Source organism: Echinops telfairi, unplaced genomic scaffold, assembly GCF_000313985.2.
Source record: "Echinops telfairi isolate 266 unplaced genomic scaffold, ASM31398v2 ScPeMD7_2010;HRSCAF=2546, whole genome shotgun sequence".
Classification (NCBI taxonomy): domain Eukaryota; kingdom Metazoa; phylum Chordata; class Mammalia; order Afrosoricida; family Tenrecidae; genus Echinops; species Echinops telfairi.
In genome coordinates, this window is record NW_022105908.1 from 14949538 (window position 1) to 14967815 (window position 18278).

General features: G+C 43.5%; 3 protein-coding genes across 5 annotated transcripts in view; 2 read left to right on the top strand and 1 right to left on the bottom strand.

Moving 5' to 3' along the window:
• Positions 1 to 18278, bottom strand: part of PRXL2A (peroxiredoxin like 2A) — a 137957-nt gene that overhangs the window by 93779 nt on the left and 25900 nt on the right. The window lies entirely within an intron of this gene.
• On the top strand, positions 5914 to 17407 carry LOC105379889 (syncytin-Ten1). 2 transcript variants are annotated; one of them, XM_013007302.2, is made up of 2 exons: positions 5914 to 6000; positions 14784 to 17407. In XM_013007302.2, exon 2 carries the CDS (start codon positions 15197 to 15199, stop codon positions 16721 to 16723), a length of 1527 nt encoding a protein of 508 aa, XP_012862756.1. In that variant the 5' UTR covers positions 5914 to 6000; positions 14784 to 15196; the 3' UTR covers positions 16724 to 17407. The 2 variants fall into 2 exon arrangements, with proteins under 2 accessions (XP_012862756.1, NP_001292515.1); NM_001305586.1 differs by lacking the exon at positions 5914 to 6000 and having other exon boundaries at positions 15197 to 16723.
• DYDC1 (DPY30 domain containing 1) overlaps positions 5922 to 18278 on the top strand; it is a 58113-nt gene continuing 45756 nt past the window's right edge. For both annotated transcript variants that reach the window (XM_004712978.2, XM_045293494.1), the window contains exon 1: positions 5922 to 6000. The gene's annotated coding sequence lies outside the window, so the exon portion shown is untranslated. The remainder of the gene's footprint in view (positions 6001 to 18278) is intronic.

An 18278-nucleotide genomic window follows, 5' to 3' on the forward strand; every position in this document is an offset into this window, starting at 1 on the left:
ATGTACAAATGCGCTTTACACAATTGATGTGTGTATGGATTGGGCTAACAGTTGTATGAGCCCCTAATAAAATGTTAAAAAAGAGAAGAAAAAAAAAGAGCTGTAAGAGCCCCCAATAAAATGATCTTAAAAACTAAAAACAAAAACACAATAATCTCTGTTTGACAGTAAGGCTGTTCCAGTCGCTTCCCTGTTGCCAGAGGGGATCTGCCAGAGACTTCATCTGACTATACACTCTGCAGATGGGTTTGGGCTCCCACTGTCCTCCACAGCCTTCTAAAAATTGGTGTTCACAATTTTAAACTCTGATACTTTTCCCTTCATCACATTTGGATTTTGTTATTGTCATCTTGGGATCACACAGGCTGGTGTGCTTCTTCAATGTGGACTTAGTTGATGGCTCACTTAGATGGCTGCTTGTTTGAATAGAAGCCTTTGACTCCAAAAACCAATTCCAATTCATATAGCTGGACACCATCTGCTTCCTTCACCACACTTTGCTGTAGCACCTTATCTTTAATGAAGTCTTCATGAAGGCAAATATTAAGCTGAGCCATGTTATAAGAACTAACTGTTCTTGGACGGGGGTTAGAATTAAGTGGGAGCCCAGAATCCATCTGTTTGTCCCTGGATATGAACAACTCGGGTTTCCTTTGGTGGTCATATTATGACGAAAACAAAACCAACAAGAACAACAACAAAAACAAAAACCAAACAAACGAACGACAGAAAAACAACAAACCAAAGAAACAAAAAAGAAAAATATTGCCAATCATCTTCCTGGGGTGTAAGGCGATTGCACTGATAACATCAATAATTTATCCAATGACATAGAATTTAAGGTACTGTTGATATGAAGAGTTTATTTGAGTATAGTCCAACTTTGAGCTGTAATACTTGAGTTGATGCTTTGTACAGATTGATTTCGTAATTGACCGAGCTGTGTTTACACCGAGCATGGGGGTTGGTGCTAAGGGACATTTTCCTGGATCATTTCTTAGAAGGACAGATCTTGCCTATCAGATTACAAGCTGGCATATTAATTCAAGGGGAGCACTGAGGTATGAAATACATGGTGGTCTGGATCCCATTTCATTGGCCACCCACTAAGCCAGGTGTCCTGCCCAAGGGCCAGTGACTGCCATTTCCACAGTCTTGAGCAGCTATCCTCTGCTTTCTCTCCCATTAGAGGGTTTCAGTCCCAAGTCCAAGTGTACAGGCAGCTTTGAGGCTCAGTTCATTTACATGGATTTCTACATTAAGTGCTTCTGGTGTGGCCCTTGGGATATGCTATGTTGCCTGTAAGGCCAGCGTCTAAGACCATCATAGTGCTCAGTCCATGATGTGGTTCACCGGGGCCTGGGTAGAAACATATTCATAGTGTCTACTCAGGAACATAAAATCGGGTTTATTCTCCCCTAAGGTTCCTTACAATTACTGTTTAGCTTCCCTTCCTGATGTGAGGTTGCTCCTCCCCATTTACTCACCACACCCACCCACAGAAATATCAGTGCCTCCTCTGAAATGTAGAAGATCCCCTCCCCAGGTCTGAACTTGATTTTCCAGAAAGGTCCTCCTCTCATTCCTGTGCTGTGGAGGAGGGCTTGCTGCTTTGTTGCAGCCCCGAAGGTTCTATGAATGCTTCATGGTCGAAGTCAGCATTTCTCAACCTGCGGATCTTGACCCCTTTGGGGGTCGAATGACCCTTTCACAGGGGTCACCTAAGACCATGGGGAAATGCATATTTCTGATGGTTGGGGGTCACCACAGCATGAGGAACTGTATCAAAGGGTCGAGGCATTAGGACGCTTGAGAACCACTGCTCTAAGAGATCTCCCTCTGGCCTGATTCAGAATTTGAATTATAGATGGATGCAGTTTTGTAAAACAGCACAAAGAGAAGCAGATTAGATTGTAACTCTCCAAGTTTTAGAAGCAAATGCAATTCCCCAGAGGCACTTCAGCACACAAAGTTGCAGTTACTGCAGTGCTTCAGACTATTCACTGAACTCTCTGGAAATGAGTGACAACTGTCACAACTAACATAATTTCTTTGGAATTCTTCATGGACCTGGAGACAACTAAAACAACGAAACTAAACTCACTGCCCTCAAGTAGCTTCGGACTCATAGTGACCCCCCTGGAAATGGACCCAGGCGGTTTCCAAGTCTATAACCCTTTATGGGAGTAGAAAGCCTCACCTTTCTCCTGAGGAGTGACTGGTGTTTTCTAACTGCTGACCTTGAGGTTAGCAGCCTACTGGGTAATCACTGTGCACCAGGGCTCTTTATGGAGGCAACTGATAAACCCAAACCAAACTCATTGAATCAATGCTGATTCAAAGGGACTCTACAGGACAGAGTAGAATCGTCCTTGCGATTTTCTGAGAGTGTAACTCCTTACAGGAGTAGAAAGCTCCACATTTTTCCTGAGGTGGAATCAAACTGCTGACCTTGCAAATTGCAGCCAGACTCTTAACCTTACTCTCCCATCAAAGCTCCTACAGAGGCAACAGTGACTTTTAAACTTGGCTGGTAAAGGAGTCAAATATGCTTAACATATCCTTCAGTTTCTAGGCATAGTACTCTTTCCCCAAACCAGTGGTGGGAGTACACTGTGGACTATAAAGAAGGGCAATCACAAAGCCCACATGAAGGTAAGGAGAGCAGCTCAGACTAAAGGCCTGGCAGTGACAACTGCCCTGGTTCTCTATATCCCCATCCCCCTCCCTTACCCATTTGATCCCAGCTGACATGAGGCGCCCTCTGCAAAGTGACCTTCAAAATACACACCTAGAGCGGAGGGTGTATGGCTTCTTGGCACCAGTCAGGCTCTCTCCCAGGCTGCCTACATCCGCCCTGGCCAGCAGACTGGATGTCCTACAAGCCCGAGCTGGTGCCTGTCCTGCAGCTTGTTCCTACAGCAGTAGACTCGTATGGTATTTGTCCTTTTGTGATGGACTAACTTCACTCAGCATAATGTCTTCCAGATCCCTCCACGTCTTGAGGGGTTTCGTCGCTATTTTTCAGGGGTGCATAGTATTCCATTGTGTGTATGTACGAGTTTTTCTTTTTAAGCTAATCTTCTAGCGATGGGAATTTAGGCAGTTTCCAACTTCTTGCTGTTGTAAACTCCGCTACAATGAACATGGGAGAGCATATGTCCTTTGGGGATCTCTTTCTTATTTCTTTGGGGGTATATGCCCAGTAATGGTATTGCTTCTGGGTTATATGGTATTTCAATTGCCATCTGTTTCAGGAATCGTCAGTGGCTGTTGTCTTTACAAGTCAACCAGCAGTGAATAAGAGTGCCAATCTTATCACACCTTCTCCAGCATTTGTTGTTCTCAGTTGTTTTTTTTAAACTGGGCTACAGTCATGGGTGTTAGATGGTGTCTCATGGTTGTTTTGGCTTGCATTTCCTAGATAGTGACCGGGCACATTTCCTCGTGAAAGTGTAGCTTTGCTTTCACTGACTTACCATTACACCACCTCTAGCCTTGATCTCTGTACTCCATGGCTCACGTCCATCTTAGAGAAATGACTTCATCCAGCCCATATCCTCAGGCCAAACTGTCAAATAGTGAAGTCAAGAGTGTCGCAGTGAAGTCAGGTGAAGATGAAAAACACGAACCGATGAAAATTCATTTGTTCCTATCTTAGAAAGCCCGATAGCATGACAAATGTGGTAACGTGGTGCTCGCTTCGGCAGCACATATACAAATGTGGTAACGTGGCTCCTCTCTCCAAAGAACTGATTTGCAGAAGGGTATTCCCCTGTAGACCCTCCCAGTCTTTAGTCCCTAATCACCATTGCACAGTGATCTAAGCAAGTAAACAGTGTCCTATAGATAGATCCCACTCTGTGTGCTTACTTTACTTTCACTCAAACCCTGTGGCACCCTTCCATTCATCTCTGGAGACAACTGAACCATCAACATTTGACTGACTCAAGCTAACCAGTCACTTGCTACCCTAGCCCCACCACAAGTCCTTTGGTGCTATAAAAGCCTTTATTTGGATTTGTGGGTATAATCCTTTACCTAGGAGTTCTGGGTCTAGACCTCTGACCCCAGGTCAGGTCAAGTAGAACCACCCTTTTGTCTCATTCCCAGGCACCGGCAAGGCTAATGCACGCTGGGTTATTTTCATTTTTCAAACTCCACTCTTCAAGTTTTCAATAGCACACACACTTAGCTCATTCTTCTTCTTTTTAATCTAAAGGAGCCTTAAGGCTGATTTGGGAGGATATGGGTGCCGGGGCATTTGATTCTAGTTACATGGAATGGCTTTGTTAATCATGAAGCTACTCTGCATAATTTAACCCAGACCCACCAAATTACTGCAGTGCTTACAGGAACATATCTTTGGCCCAACAGCACAGTTGCAATTCTCTTTGAAAAGTAGTTTATGATGATAGAATTTTTTTTATTGGCAGGACAACTTGAAGTCAGTACAATAGCCAACTCCTGTTGTGCCCACATCAACTCCTCTGGTGAAGTAGAAATAACTATTAAGAAATGGATCAGGATGCTGACTGGGCACACAAGTTCAACCAAGAAAATATAAGCCAATATATCTGGAGCTATGTTAGCTTAGTTCTTCCCTCTGATAGGACTAGTCATAGTCGTAATAGTATTTTTAGCTTTGGGGCCCTGACTTTTCAATATAATTAAATTTGTGTCTTCCGGAGTATATCTCTCCCATATACATCCCATTCTTTCTCCTCCCTGCACCGTGAAATCAGTGCCAGATTGCGTCTGATGTCTGCCCAGCTCACTCACTGACATCAAAGTCAATGCCAAATCATAATGACCCTTTATGCCAGGCTAGAACAGCCCCTGTGAGTTTCTGAGACTGCAACTATTCACAGGAAGAGAAAGCCCAGCCTTTCTCCCTCGGAGAGGCTGCTGGTCTCAAACTGCTGACCTTGAGGATAGCAGCCCATTGTTAACTACTATGCCACCAGAGCTCCTATAGGACACAGTAAAACTGCCCTTAGGTTTCTGAGACTGTAACTCTTTACAAGGGGAGAAAAACTCATCTTTAGCCCTTGGAGCAGCTGGTGGTTTTGAACCGCAGACTTTGTTTATCACAGCCCAATTTGTAACCACTATGTCATTAGGGCTCTATCTAGCTAGATGTACTAGCCATAGTTAATGGATAATGACAAGAGCCCATTGAAAGAGGAGGGAATGAACTCCGCTCCCTCCCTCCCCCAACCTGATCAAGCCTGTGCAATGCTGTGAATTCTGCAGCTTGCCTAAGGAACCTATCCTTAGGGTAGAAGACGTATCCCCACAGGGTGTTGAAACATTTACCTCATCTAGTGTCTAGAATTAGCTTGTTTTCATGCCTTTTCCCTCCTGATAAGTCCTTTGCCTCCTGGGAATATATACGACTACAGTGAGCATCAGTACAAACCAATCTGGCTTGCTGAACCCGACCAGAATGGATAGTCACAACCTACAGTGAATCCCAGAATGAACGAATGTTTGTAAAGGAATAAAAGCCACTGAGAGGTCGTCACCAGATGATCCTGGCCATTTAGAAGCAAGGACTGTGACCAGCAGTTTCTTTGCCAAGAATTGCAGCCCCGCCCCATTGCATATTCATGGCCATTCCTTGGAGACCTGTTGCATATTCATAGCTCCCTCTATTTACTTCCTAGTGGGTACGTATAAAAGAGCAAATCCTTTTCTGGGGATGATCTTGGTGACTCTAGTCCTGGCTTAATCCTTCCAAGGAATTGACTGAAGCGAAGCTTACGGCTTTCACGTTCATTAAGGCCGTGTTTGTTGAACTCAGACCTGGGTGACTAACGTGTCTGCTAAGCCAGTCAGGAGTTTTGTCTCCCTGTACCAAGTGCTGGCTCTCCAGCAGCTTGGGGATGACCAAGCAGGCACCTGGGATTTCCAAGAGGAGCCCTGGGTGGCCGTGAAGAGCTGTGTTTGGCACAACAGCGGGCTGCAAAAAGCAGAAGAGGAACACAGAATTGTCAGGTAAGACCTTCTTTTGTCAGGGAAGAGATTCTCTGGGATCTCTGTGATTTGCAGCTTTAATAAGGGTTCTAAAGGGGCAGCTGATTGTTGAAGATCTAATGTGCATGGAGGAAAAATCGGCTGGTGCTCAAGCACCTGGGGTCCAGGGTTTGAGCACACAGAAATGTAAGGTGTTAGATCATTAGCACTTGTGTTTATGTCTAGTGGCACAGTTTGATTTTTGTTTTGTGATTTTAAACTTGTTTGAGTTTCTGGTTGAACCTAATAGAGAAAGTCCACTTGAGTGTTCTCCTTTAGGATGGGTTCTTAAAATTTGGCAATGCTTTGGTTATCGCTCTATAAAAAAGAAGAGAGCGATGCTTTTATGCGATGCTCCATGGCCACAGTATCAATTACAGGGGTCCCAGCGGGCCTAAAAATGAACCTTAGATGATGAAACCATTTTACAATTAGAGCTCTCTTGTTCCTCAGTTGGGAAGTGGGATGAGATGATTAAGTTGAAGCCTTTATGTCTTTGTACAATAACAAGTAAATTCAGGAATCACATAAAATCTGTGTCCAGACCCGGTGTCCTGTCTTGGCAGGAGAGAATCCATATAATGCTTTGAATGGACTCCATTCACCACTTCTGTACTCAGTAGAACCAGCAGACCCCTGGAAGGCACACTCCGGAGAGCATGGAGACTCACCAGGGAATCTTTTCCACGCCCCCCCCCCACCCTATGCCCCGCCCCTTACACAGCCCAGATTCAACTAGTTCTGATCAGAGCCATATAGGGACATCTTCATGACAGCTTCCTCATGACGCTGTCCAGCTGACCCCTGCTCCAATACCATGTCATCCAGGGGTCCTTTTCAGAGTTCGTGTCCCCTTTATGACTGTTAACTTGTACAATAGGAAACCCCACGCTCATGGGTGAAGAGAAGACCCAGTCAACTTTTCATCTTGATTTTTCATTCTTTTGACACCAATTGAGGTGACCGTTGGGCAGGGCTTGGTGCTGTGTTTACCCAGAGAAGCAACACCTGGTTTTAGACAAAGCCAAAGAAGCAAGGCACTAGCCCTGCATGGCTCAACCAGCTCAACTCAGTCATCCAGATGGGACCGACATTTTCCCCTGTGGGGCTCAAATCAACCTGGTCAGTATGTCAAATTAGTCCTTTACCTTGACTGTTTGCTCAGGGGGTTGAAGGATGGGGAACCCGTACCCAAAAGTTTAAACTAAGTTTCTGAAGTCCTACAGAAACTGGATGAAGACCCAGAGGAGTGCATTTCTGCTGCATTCAGACAACATATTGATAGAGGCTGAGAATCCCCAGGGAATGATAAGATGGTTAGTGCTACTTTTAAAAAAATCATTTTATTAGGGGCTTGTACAACTCTTATCACAATCCATACATCCATCCATTGTGTCGAGCACAATGTTGCCATCATCATTCTCAAAAACATTTGCTTTTTCCTTGAGTCTTTAGTGTCAGCACATTTTTCCCCTCCCTCCCAACTACTCCCTCTCGCATGAACCCTTGATAATTTACAAATTATTATTATTTTGTCATATCTTACACCAAAGTGCAGCAGACATTCAGAAAGAGCTTCATAGAAGAGCTTTATAGAACATTGAGAGTTTACAATAGCAGAGGGAAGGACAGGAAAAAGAGCAGAGCTACCAGGGAAAATAGGCAAGTTTGAAGCAGGCTGTCTGTTTACTGTTCTTGCAACCACCCTGTCGGGACAGGATGCAGGCTTTAACAGAGAAGGAGCTCCAGGAAAGGAGCTCAGAGAGCCTGAAGGCAAATAAAAGACGTCCTGTGGTTAGTTGTGAGCGTGACTCAGGACAGGGGGCTCCTTCAGGCTTGTGTATGACTGAAGAGCCATCAATAAGTAACTGCTACAACATGCCCCGTTTTAGCTAAGCTTATACTCTGGTTTTAACATTAACTCTAGATAGAGCTCAAGGATACCTTTTTCTGTGTGCTCATGAACCACAAAGTTCTAAATTTCACCATTAAATTGGAGGACCTTCACTCTCAACGAAGACAACAGCAGAGGTAGCCAATTCCTCCTCAGTTCAAAAGTTTGGTCAGCCTCCCTGCGATTACTTTGGCAGTTGAATTACAATGTCTTGCTCTTACAGTCCTGTGCAGTATGTTGATGACCTGTTAGTGGCTGGTGAAAATGAATTTGACCCTACAGAAACCATTTCAGAGACGTTAAGACTTCTATTGAATCTGGCTGTCATGTTTAGAAACAAAATCTAATCTGTCCAACAACAAAAAAGTTACTTATTTGTGATTTTCGATCAAGGCAAGCCAAGGTAAACGCCCGTGAGGCTGGCAAGAGTCTTATGCTACCTTGTGCCATGCACAATTCACAACTATCTACAGGGACTTGGAGGCACTGGAAGGCTTTTGCCGGATCCCCAGTGTTGGCCTCCCTACTAAACCTTTATAGTCCATTTTGGAAGGGAAAGATAGACCCCAGTGCAGTGGACTAAAAGAGAACAACTGAAGCTCTTTGAACACATGGAGGCGGTTCCATTAGAGGCGTTTGGACTACCAGACATGCATTAAGTCTTTTGATTTATGTCATTAAGAACTCTAGGGCACTGTGGCAAGAGTATTGAATCAGTAGCTGAGAAACTGGAAGCAGCTTCTTTCTCTAGAACTTCAGACCGAGTGAGTAAAAGGGCTGGCTGCCGACCTGAAGGCCACAGCGGTGCCACCTGCTGATCACGTCGGCAGAAAAGCTCACACTGGCCTGGCTGCTGTGGGTACAAACAGCCCACTTGGTGAGAACCCTCCTTGAGCAAAGGTTTCATGCATTTACCAGGCTGCCCTCATAACCCAAACTAAAACACCAAACTCACTACCGTTGAGCTGGTTCTGACTCACAGAGACCCTGTAGCCAGAGTAGAACTGTCCTTGTGGTTTTCGGAGGCTATAAAACTCGAGAAGAAACCCATATCTTTCTCCCTCAGAGCAGCTGCTGCGTTTAAACAGCTGGCCTTTCAGTTAGTGCCCCGGTGCACAATCCGTGGTGATACCACGCAGTTCTTACCGTCAGCTGGAAGATCGTAAACAACCTGATGTTACCAGCCGTTACCATCAACCAATCACTCGTCTGCGCAAGTGTCCTTGAGCAGTGCATTGTGCAAAATGACACAGAAATCAATGACTCTGGTTAAGCTTCATGATTTAAGTGATCTTCCTCTGCCTGATTTGGAACTTGAATTATACAAAGACAGAAAGTTTTGTGTAGTAGCACAGAGAAAGATGGATTATATTGTTGTAACTCTCTCAGAAGTTTTAGAGGCAAATGCATTCATTACCCATAAGCACTTCAGCACAAAAAGTTGAACTTACTGCTTTGCTTCAGCTCTACCACCCATTTAGAGGAAAATGAATGTCAATTTTCACAAACTATTTAAAATTCTTCATGCTTATGGTAAACTGTAGCGGCAAAACCCACTCACTGCCATTGAGTCAATGGTGATTCATAGCAACTCCCTGTGGGTTTCTGATACTGTAATCGTTTATGGGAGTAGAAAGCCCAGTCTTTCTTCCCTGGAGCTGCTGGTGGTTTCCAACTGCCGACCACATGGATCACAGCCCAACAAGTAACCACTACACCACCCAATTCAGCTAGGAAGGAGTCAAGCAGGCTCAACCTATCCTTCAGCTTCGAGACACAGTCCGCCTACCCAAACAGGTGGTGACAGTACCCTGTTGATTACAAGTGACACAACGATTGCCAGACAATCCAATGGCCAATACGGAAGTTAGGAGAGTAACCTAGACGAAAGGCCCAACAGTAATTCCACATATACCCTGACCCAAACTTCATGAAAAATTAGGATCCTCTCCAGATGATTGTCGTGCAGCATCCCAGGGGCAATTTGTGCCCCATGGCAAGTAGCTGTGCACCATAGATGGAAGACTCTTCCTTTCATAGACCCAGGTGCCTCAGGTAATCAAAGATGTACAGTGTATTCATCCTACACAAGGAGTCCTGAGAGACCGGAAGAACAACACACAGTCAATGAAGGCATTAGAAAACCCTCTGAAGTGTGGTCCAATGTTGTTTGACTTTCCAGTAAAATAACTCTCCCCAAATCATATGTCAAGAAAGCCAGGTGTCCAATACCAAGGACAAATCCTGAATGAAGATTGGCAAGTGGATTTCATTGAGATACCATGAGTACCCCAAACGTTTAGGTATCCCTTGGTTTTTGTTGAGATCGTTAGTGGCAGGATAGAAGCCTTTCTCTGATGCTCAGAAAAAGCTACAGAAATGGTTAAAAGCCACTTGAAGACATCATTCCTCATTTTAGCTTTATCCCCCAATTCATCCAAAGGGACAATGAGACTCATTTTATGTTGACAAACTAATAAACTATTGACACACCATTTGGTATCAAGTGTCACTTCCATTGTTCCTGGAGGGCTCAGTATAGTGGAAAGGCAGAGGGCATGAATGTCTGTTACGTACCATTGAGTCCGTTCCAATCCATAGCAACCCTATGCACACACACAAACACCTGCTGGTCCTGCTCCATCCTCACAATTGTTCTATGCTTGAGCCAACTGGCTCAGCCATTGGGTCCAGCCACCTTTTTGAGGGACTTCCTCTTTTTCACTGCTCCTCCACTTTGCCAAGCATGGTGTCCTTCTCCAGGGTCTGGTCTCTTCTGATGGCATGTCCAAATCTGAGACGAAGTCTCGCCATCCTTGCCTCCAGGGAGCATTCTGGCCATACTTCTTCCAAGACAGATCTGTTCTTTAGGAAGTCCATGGTACTTTCAATATTCTTCACCAGCACGACAATTCAACACATCGATTCTTCTTCTGTCTTCCTTGGTTTCTTCTGTTGGCTCAACTTTCACATGCCAGGGCCAGGTAACAAAAGTAGGATTTCAACACTTTAAAAAGGTCTTGTGCAACAGATTTACCCAATGTAACACATCTTTTGATCTCGAGTGCTTCTTCATAAGCATTGATTGTGGATCCAAGCAAGACAAAATTGTTCACAATTTCAGTTTTTCTCGATTTATCATGATATTACCATTTGGTCAGTTGTGTTAGTCCAGGTAGACTAGAGAAACAAATTCATAGACACTCATATGTGTACAAGAAGAAGTTTTATATACAAGAGCGATTGTATATTGAGAAAACATCTCACCCCAGTTCAGATCAAGTCCATAAGTCCGATATTAGCCAATATGTCTGATACCAATCTATAAAGTCTTCAGAATCATGAAACACATGCAATGATGCTGAATGCAAGGCAATCACAGGCCAGTGGGTGCAAAGGCTTGTGGATCCAGTGGCAGTAGAAACATCTCAGCAGTGGCAGGAGTCTCCACTTGGCTCCTCCAGTTCCCAGGGCATGGGGGTCTATGAGAGTAGTGCCATGTGTCTTGTCAATAAAGCATCTCTCCGGGAGTGAGCAAAGAGAGAGAGAGTGAGTGAGTGAGAGAGAGAGAGAGAGAGAGAGAGAGAGAGACTCCTGTCCAAGAAGGAAATCCCAGAATCCTTAGGGGAAGGCTCCAATTGACAGAGTAGACTCCACTCCTTCACTCTTAATCCTCTCAAGTTCCAAATTGACACCAGATTATGTAACTCCCACACCAGTGGTGAAAATTTTGGTCTTCTTTTTGTTGAGTCCTAATTCATAAAGAAGGCTGCAATCCTTCATCTTCATCAGTGAGTGCAAGTCCTTCTCACTTTCAGCAAATGAGGTTGTGTCATCTACATATTGCAGGTAATTAAACCTTCCTCCAATCCTGATGCCACATTCTTCTTCCTATAACTCAGCTTTTCTGATGATTATAATCCAGCATACAAAATGAATCAGTATGGTGAAAGGATACAGCCCTGTCGCATGCCTTTTCTGAATTTAAATCATGCAAATAGTCCCTTGTTCTGTTCACACAACTGCCTCTTGATCAGTGGTTCTCAACCTTCCTCATGCCGTGACCCTTTAATACAGTTCCTCATGTTGTGGTGACCCCTCTACCATAAAGTTATTTTCGTTGCTACTTCATAACTGTAATTTTGCTACTGTTATGATTTGGGCAGCCCCTGTGAAAGGGTCGTTTGATTCCCAAAAGGGTCATGACCCACAGGTTGAGAACTGCTGCTCTTGATCCATGTACAATTCTACATGAACATTTCATTGTGTTCTGGAATGCTCATTCTTCTTAAGGTGATTCACAGTTTATCATAATACACACAGTAGAATGCCATGGCATAGTTGATAAAACACAAGTAAACACCTTTCTGGTATTCTTTGCTTTGAACCAAGATGCACTTAACATCAGTAAGGATATCCCTTTATCCACATCCTCTTCTGAATCAGGCCTGATCCTCTGGCAGCTCCCTGTTAATGTACTATCACTGTGCTACTGCAACTGTTGTTCAGCAAAATTGTACTTGCATGTGATATGTGATACTGTTCTATAGGTTGAGCATTCTGTTGGGCAACTTTTCTTTGCAATGAGCACAAATATGGATCTCTTGCAGTCAACTGGTCAATTTGGCCTTACAAATTTCCTGAAATAGATGAGTAAGTGCTTCTAGCACTTAATCAGCTTTTTGAAACATTTCATTTGATATTCCATCAATTCCTAGAGCCTTGTTTTTGCCTATTCCTTTCAGTGCAGCTTGAACTTCTTCCTTCAGCACCATTGGTTCTTGTTCATATGCTACCTCTTGAAATGGACAATGTTGACCAGGTCTTTTTGGTGCAGTGACTGTATTCTTTCCATCTTCTTTTGATGCCTCCTGCATCATTCAATATTTTGCCTATAGAATGCTTCAATATTGGAAACTCAAAGCTGGATTTTTTTCTTCAGTTCTTTCAGTTTAAGATATACTATGTGTGTTCTTCCCTTTTGTTTGTCTTAACTCTGGGTCTTTGCACATTTCATTATAATTATTTGACTTAGCCTTCTTGAGTTTCCCTTTGAAAATTTCAGTTCAGCGCTCTGACTTCATAATTTTTCCATGTGCCTTAGCAACTCTATTATTAAGATCAAATTTCAGCCTCTTCTGACATTCACTTTGATCTTGTTGTTCTTCTCTTTTCAATGACCCTTTGCTTTCTTCATGAATGATGGTCTTGGTGTCCTCCTACAATTCATCAGGTCTGCTGTCATTAGTGTTCAATGTGTCAAAACTCTTCTTGAGATGTTCTCGAAATTCAGGTGGGACAGACTCAAAGTCATATTTTGGCTCTTGTGGACCCGTTTTAATTTTCTTCAGTTTCAACCTGAACTTACATATTAGTAACTGATGGTCTGTTCCACTGTCAGTCCTAGACCTGGTTTAAGCTGCTGATATTGAGTTTTTTCCCCCTCTTCTCTTTCTACAGATGTGGTCAATTTGATTTCTGTGTATTAAATCTGGAGAAGTCCATGTGTATCTTTTGTGCTGTTGAAAAAAGACATTTACTATGAACAAGTTGTTGGGCTTGCAAAATTCTATCATGTGATCTCCAGCTTCTTTTCTATTGCCAAGTCCATATTTTTTAAGTAATGTTGCTTCTTGTTTCCACTTTTTACATTCCATTCACTACTATTTTATCAATGCTTATTGAGTGCATACTTGAGCAATTTCCAACTGAAGACATTCGTTGAATTCCTCAATTTCTTCATCGTTAACTTTGGTGTTTGGTGAATACATTTGAATAGTGGTTGTATTGATTGACTTTCCTTGAATGGGAATAGTTATACTCCTATCACAGGGTAGCAATGCCACTTCAAGATAGATCTTGTAATATACCTTTTGATAATGACTGCAAAGCCATTCCTTTGGATTGTGTCATTCCTAGAATAATAAACCAAAGAATTTTCTGATTCAAAATGCCCAATACCATCCATAACAGCTCACTAATGCCTAGAAAATCAATCGTTATGCATTCCTTTCCATTTTTGATGATTTACAGTTTTCCTAGAGTTATACATGGTACAATCCAAGTCCTGATTATTAGCCTTTTTGCAGCTGATTCTTCTCATTTTGAGTCATCCCATCAGCAAATGGTTATCTTGAAGGCTTTACTTGCACTGGCATTATTCCATTCATGCCACCATGGTCAGCTGGATTTTGAGACGTCAGCTCCTCAGCCACATTTCCAGCGCCTTCTGAGAAGTGTCCATCCGCTCCCACTACATCTGACAAGGTTCTGCTTCCAATCATTAGCCTTCAGTATCTAATGATGTTTCCATGCTACACACAAGATTGTTTAGTGGCTACTTCCTCCGTAGTGGACAGCTGAGTCCGTCTTCGTAGTCTGTTCTTAGCCTGTACGCTCCATTGAAAACTTTTCACTTGGGTGATCCTGCTGGCATTTGAAATACCAGTGACACAGCTTCTAGAATCACAGAAGCAAACAAATCACTTCAGTATGACACACTGACAGACATGTGGTAGGAGAGCGTGAGTAAGACCATAAAAAGACATAGAGCCAAGCTATGCCAAAAAAAAAAAAAACCCCCAAACTGGTTTGCACAAAAGTCCTCTCTTTGACTCTTCAAAATCCATATTGCTCCTAAAAACAAGTATGAGGTAAGTCTTTTTGTGATAACATAGAGCTAACCCATCCTATGCAATTGTACTATGAAAGACTTAGGGGAAAAAGAACTTTACTAATAATTTAAGAGCCAGTTCCATTCAAGAACAAGGATTATTATTCCGTGAAAATAGTTACATGTTTGGGCCAGACCCTTGGGTATGCTGCATCCACAGGTGTGCTGCATCTACTAATCAAATGATTTTGTCACCAGAAGTTCCTCTACACACCACCAGTCCTGGACAGGGGGTGTCTGGGAAAGAGTGGAACTCGGACACCCTTGAAGAAAAGCGGAAACTTCCCTTTGAAGTGTTGATGTCAACCTCCACTGCAGTAACACCCAGCACTGAGGAAGTCGGATCCATCAAGCCCCTATCAAGCCAGCCCCTGAGCCAGCCCAACAGACCACCCCAAATTCTGACAACTGGGAGGCTGAAAAACCCAGAGACCTCAAGTGGCTGTTCAAGACACAGTGCGCAGTGAAGTGACAGTCTCAGGAGGACGTTGCGGTTATCTTCAGTTATCTGTGCTCTTTTCTCTATAGTGTTTTACTGGTTTGGGATCTGGCGTCTCGTCTCCTTTGGACTTTATCCCTGTACTCATCGGTTAGATCTGAGTTGAGTGTGTATGATGTCTAAAATGATGTCTTTAATAGTTTATTTAATGGCAACTTTTTATTGGGGCCCTGGAAATGCCCAGTGGACTACCAACAGTCTTTTAAGAATTTCTGATATTATTGCCAGAGGAGAAAAATTGCAAGATTGTTGGATTTGTCACCAGTCCCCTGGGACACAGAAAGAGGGAGGCCTGCAACTTCAGCCTACATCCAATTACACAGATGTTCCCAATGTGACAGTCCAAGAGAACTGGAACCCCATCACATACACTGCTTTTCTGGCTTCTGGTTCCAACATCTCATACAGTTTTAATATCACAGACTATTATAATTACACAATCTCTGACAATCATAGCTGCACTAAATGGCTCCCGTATGGAATACCAAAAGATCAGCACCGCAAGCTCAAATGGATGGGTATTGATGTGAAAACCCTCACAGTGACCTCAAGCAAAGATGAAGGATGTGAACCTGACTATAAACGAATTTGTTGCTATGCTTGTAACCCTGACGACATCACAATGGATCCAGGTTGGCCTTGCACTCCGACTTCTAAAGAATCCATATGCAGACTAGCTGTCCCCTGTACATCCTCCTGGTCCTTAGTCCCTAATCACCATCCTGCAATGGCCCAAGCCAGTAAATGGTGTCCTGCAGGTGATGATGCCCACCCAGCTTGTTTACTTTACTCTCACCCCTACCCTGTTGGCATGCTTCCATTCTCCGGAGGCAAGCGAACCACCAATGTTTGGCTGAATCACGCTAACCAATCCCTAGCTACTCTGACACCGCCTCAAGTTCTTTGTGCTCCAAAAGGCTTTATTTGGATTTGCGGAAGTAATCCTTTACCAATGAGTTCTAATTCTACACCTATAACCTCCGATCAAGTGAGAGCCACCTTTTGTCTAGCTCCCTGGCTCCACCAAGGGGAATGTACTCTAGGTTATTTTGGCTTTTCAAGCTCTGCTATTCAAATCTACAGAACCAAATACTTTGGCCACGGTAGATCTAAGCGAGCCTTGGGGCTCATTTTGGCAGGCATTGGGGCAGCCATTGGGTTCCTCGCCCCATGGGGTGGCTTTGCTTATCATGAAGCAACTCTGAGGAATTTAACCCAAGTTGTCAGAAACATTGCAATGTCTACAGGTAAAGCCATTGAGTCTCAACAGCGCAGTTTAGATTCTCTTGCCAACGTGGTTTTGGATAACAGAATCGCTTTAGATTTTTTATTGGCAGAACAAGGTGGTGTCTGCGCAATAGCCAACACTTCCTGCTGCGTCTACATCAACTCATCTGGGATCGTCGAGATGAATGTTAAGAAAATTTATCAGGCTGCTGATTGGCTACATGAATTCAACCGACAAAAAGGAAGTCAAGATATTTGGAATTACATTAAAGAAGCCCTACCTACATTTAGCTGGTTCCTCCCTCTGATAGGACCCGTTGCAACAATATTTTTACTTTTAGTTTTTGGAACTTGTCTTTTTAATCTGATTGTTAAATCTATATCTTCAAGAATACAGAGCTCTACTTCATAGATGGTGCACCAACAGTGTTTCTAGGCCGTTGCTCCTCTTCCCTGGCAATGTGAACTTGAGCCCCAATTTCAGAGCAACGTCCCTATTCAGCTGGAAGTAGTTACAGAAGGATGACCTCCGTCCCTTTCCCTGGGGGTTCTGTTTGAGAGGAGTGAGTGAGATACGCGCCCAACCCACTTAGTCCTGTGCAGTATTATAAACTCTGCGGCTGCTGAATGTAGTTACCCTTTGGGTATAAGACATTGTCACGAGCTATTGAAATATCTACCTCACAGACAGTCTACAATTAATCTGCATTCTTGCCTTCCTGTTTGTCTTTGAGCCCTTTTCTTCCTGGGAAAGCTTCCCCCCCACAGCAAGCAAGCACTGTTTATCATCAGACCTGGTCTGCCACACATATGAAGAAAGGACAGTTGAAACTTACAGCTGACCCTGGAACTTTGTCAAGGAACAAAAGGTTGCTGGGCTGATGTGACCAGACCAACCTGGACAACACTTACCAAACAAGAGTCCCAGAAGCCACTTGCTAGCTGTGATTCACAACCCCACCCCAGTGAATATTTATGACCATTTCTTGGAAATCTGTTACACAGTTATAATCCCCTCAATGTATTTCCTAATGCCTATGAATAAAAGTGACAATCCCCCTCTGCCTTTTTTAGGGGGCTTGTCTTGGTGACTCTAGTCCCAGCCGTCTCCTTGATTCATCAACCAAAGTGAAGCTTTCTCAGTTCACTTTCTTCCAGTCTCTTGGTCAGAGAGACATTACTGTGTTAGTAATGTTTCTAAGGATTTTGGAACAAGAGGAGGTCCATGGGGGGTGGTGACACCACAAGTTACTGGTGGGTATTAATCCTAATGATACCTCTGGTTGAGAAAAGGTTTTTTTTTCTTTCATTAGTGTATATTTTTTGCATAGATACATTTTAGCAGTTTGGGATAAAACTCACACATTGTACAATTTGCACATTTAAAGTAGACACTTCTATGGTCTAATATATTCATGGAGTTGTGTCAACAAGATGGCTTTTGAATAAAGACCTGAAGAAAGGGATAATATGCAAGAATGTAGAGTAGGAGTTAATTTCAAGCAGTGAGAGGGGGAACGGGTGGTGCAGGAGATTGTGTCTGGTGTCTTGAAGAACAAGAGATCAGCGTGGCTAGCATGGACAGAACAATATGAATATCAGAAAAAATCATCAGGAACCAGGATCCCATATGGTCATGTAGAACACAGTAAGGGCCCTGCCTACTTTTGTGCCTGAGATGAGAAGCCATCCCCTCGATATGGTCAGACTTCAGTTTTACCAGCATCCTCTGTTTCAGTATTGAGGCTAGACTGTAGGAGGGCAAAGGCAGAAGAGATAGCATATAAGAAGCCATAGCAATCATTTAGGCAAAAGATGATTGAGACTTGGGCAAAGGCTCTGCCAGTGGGGGAGGTGAGAAGTGGTTGAGTTTCATCCAACTTCAACTGGAAAGCCGACAGACCCTATGATTTTGGTCTGTGATTTTAAGAAACAGATTTGATCTTAGTGAGATGGGAAGACTGCGA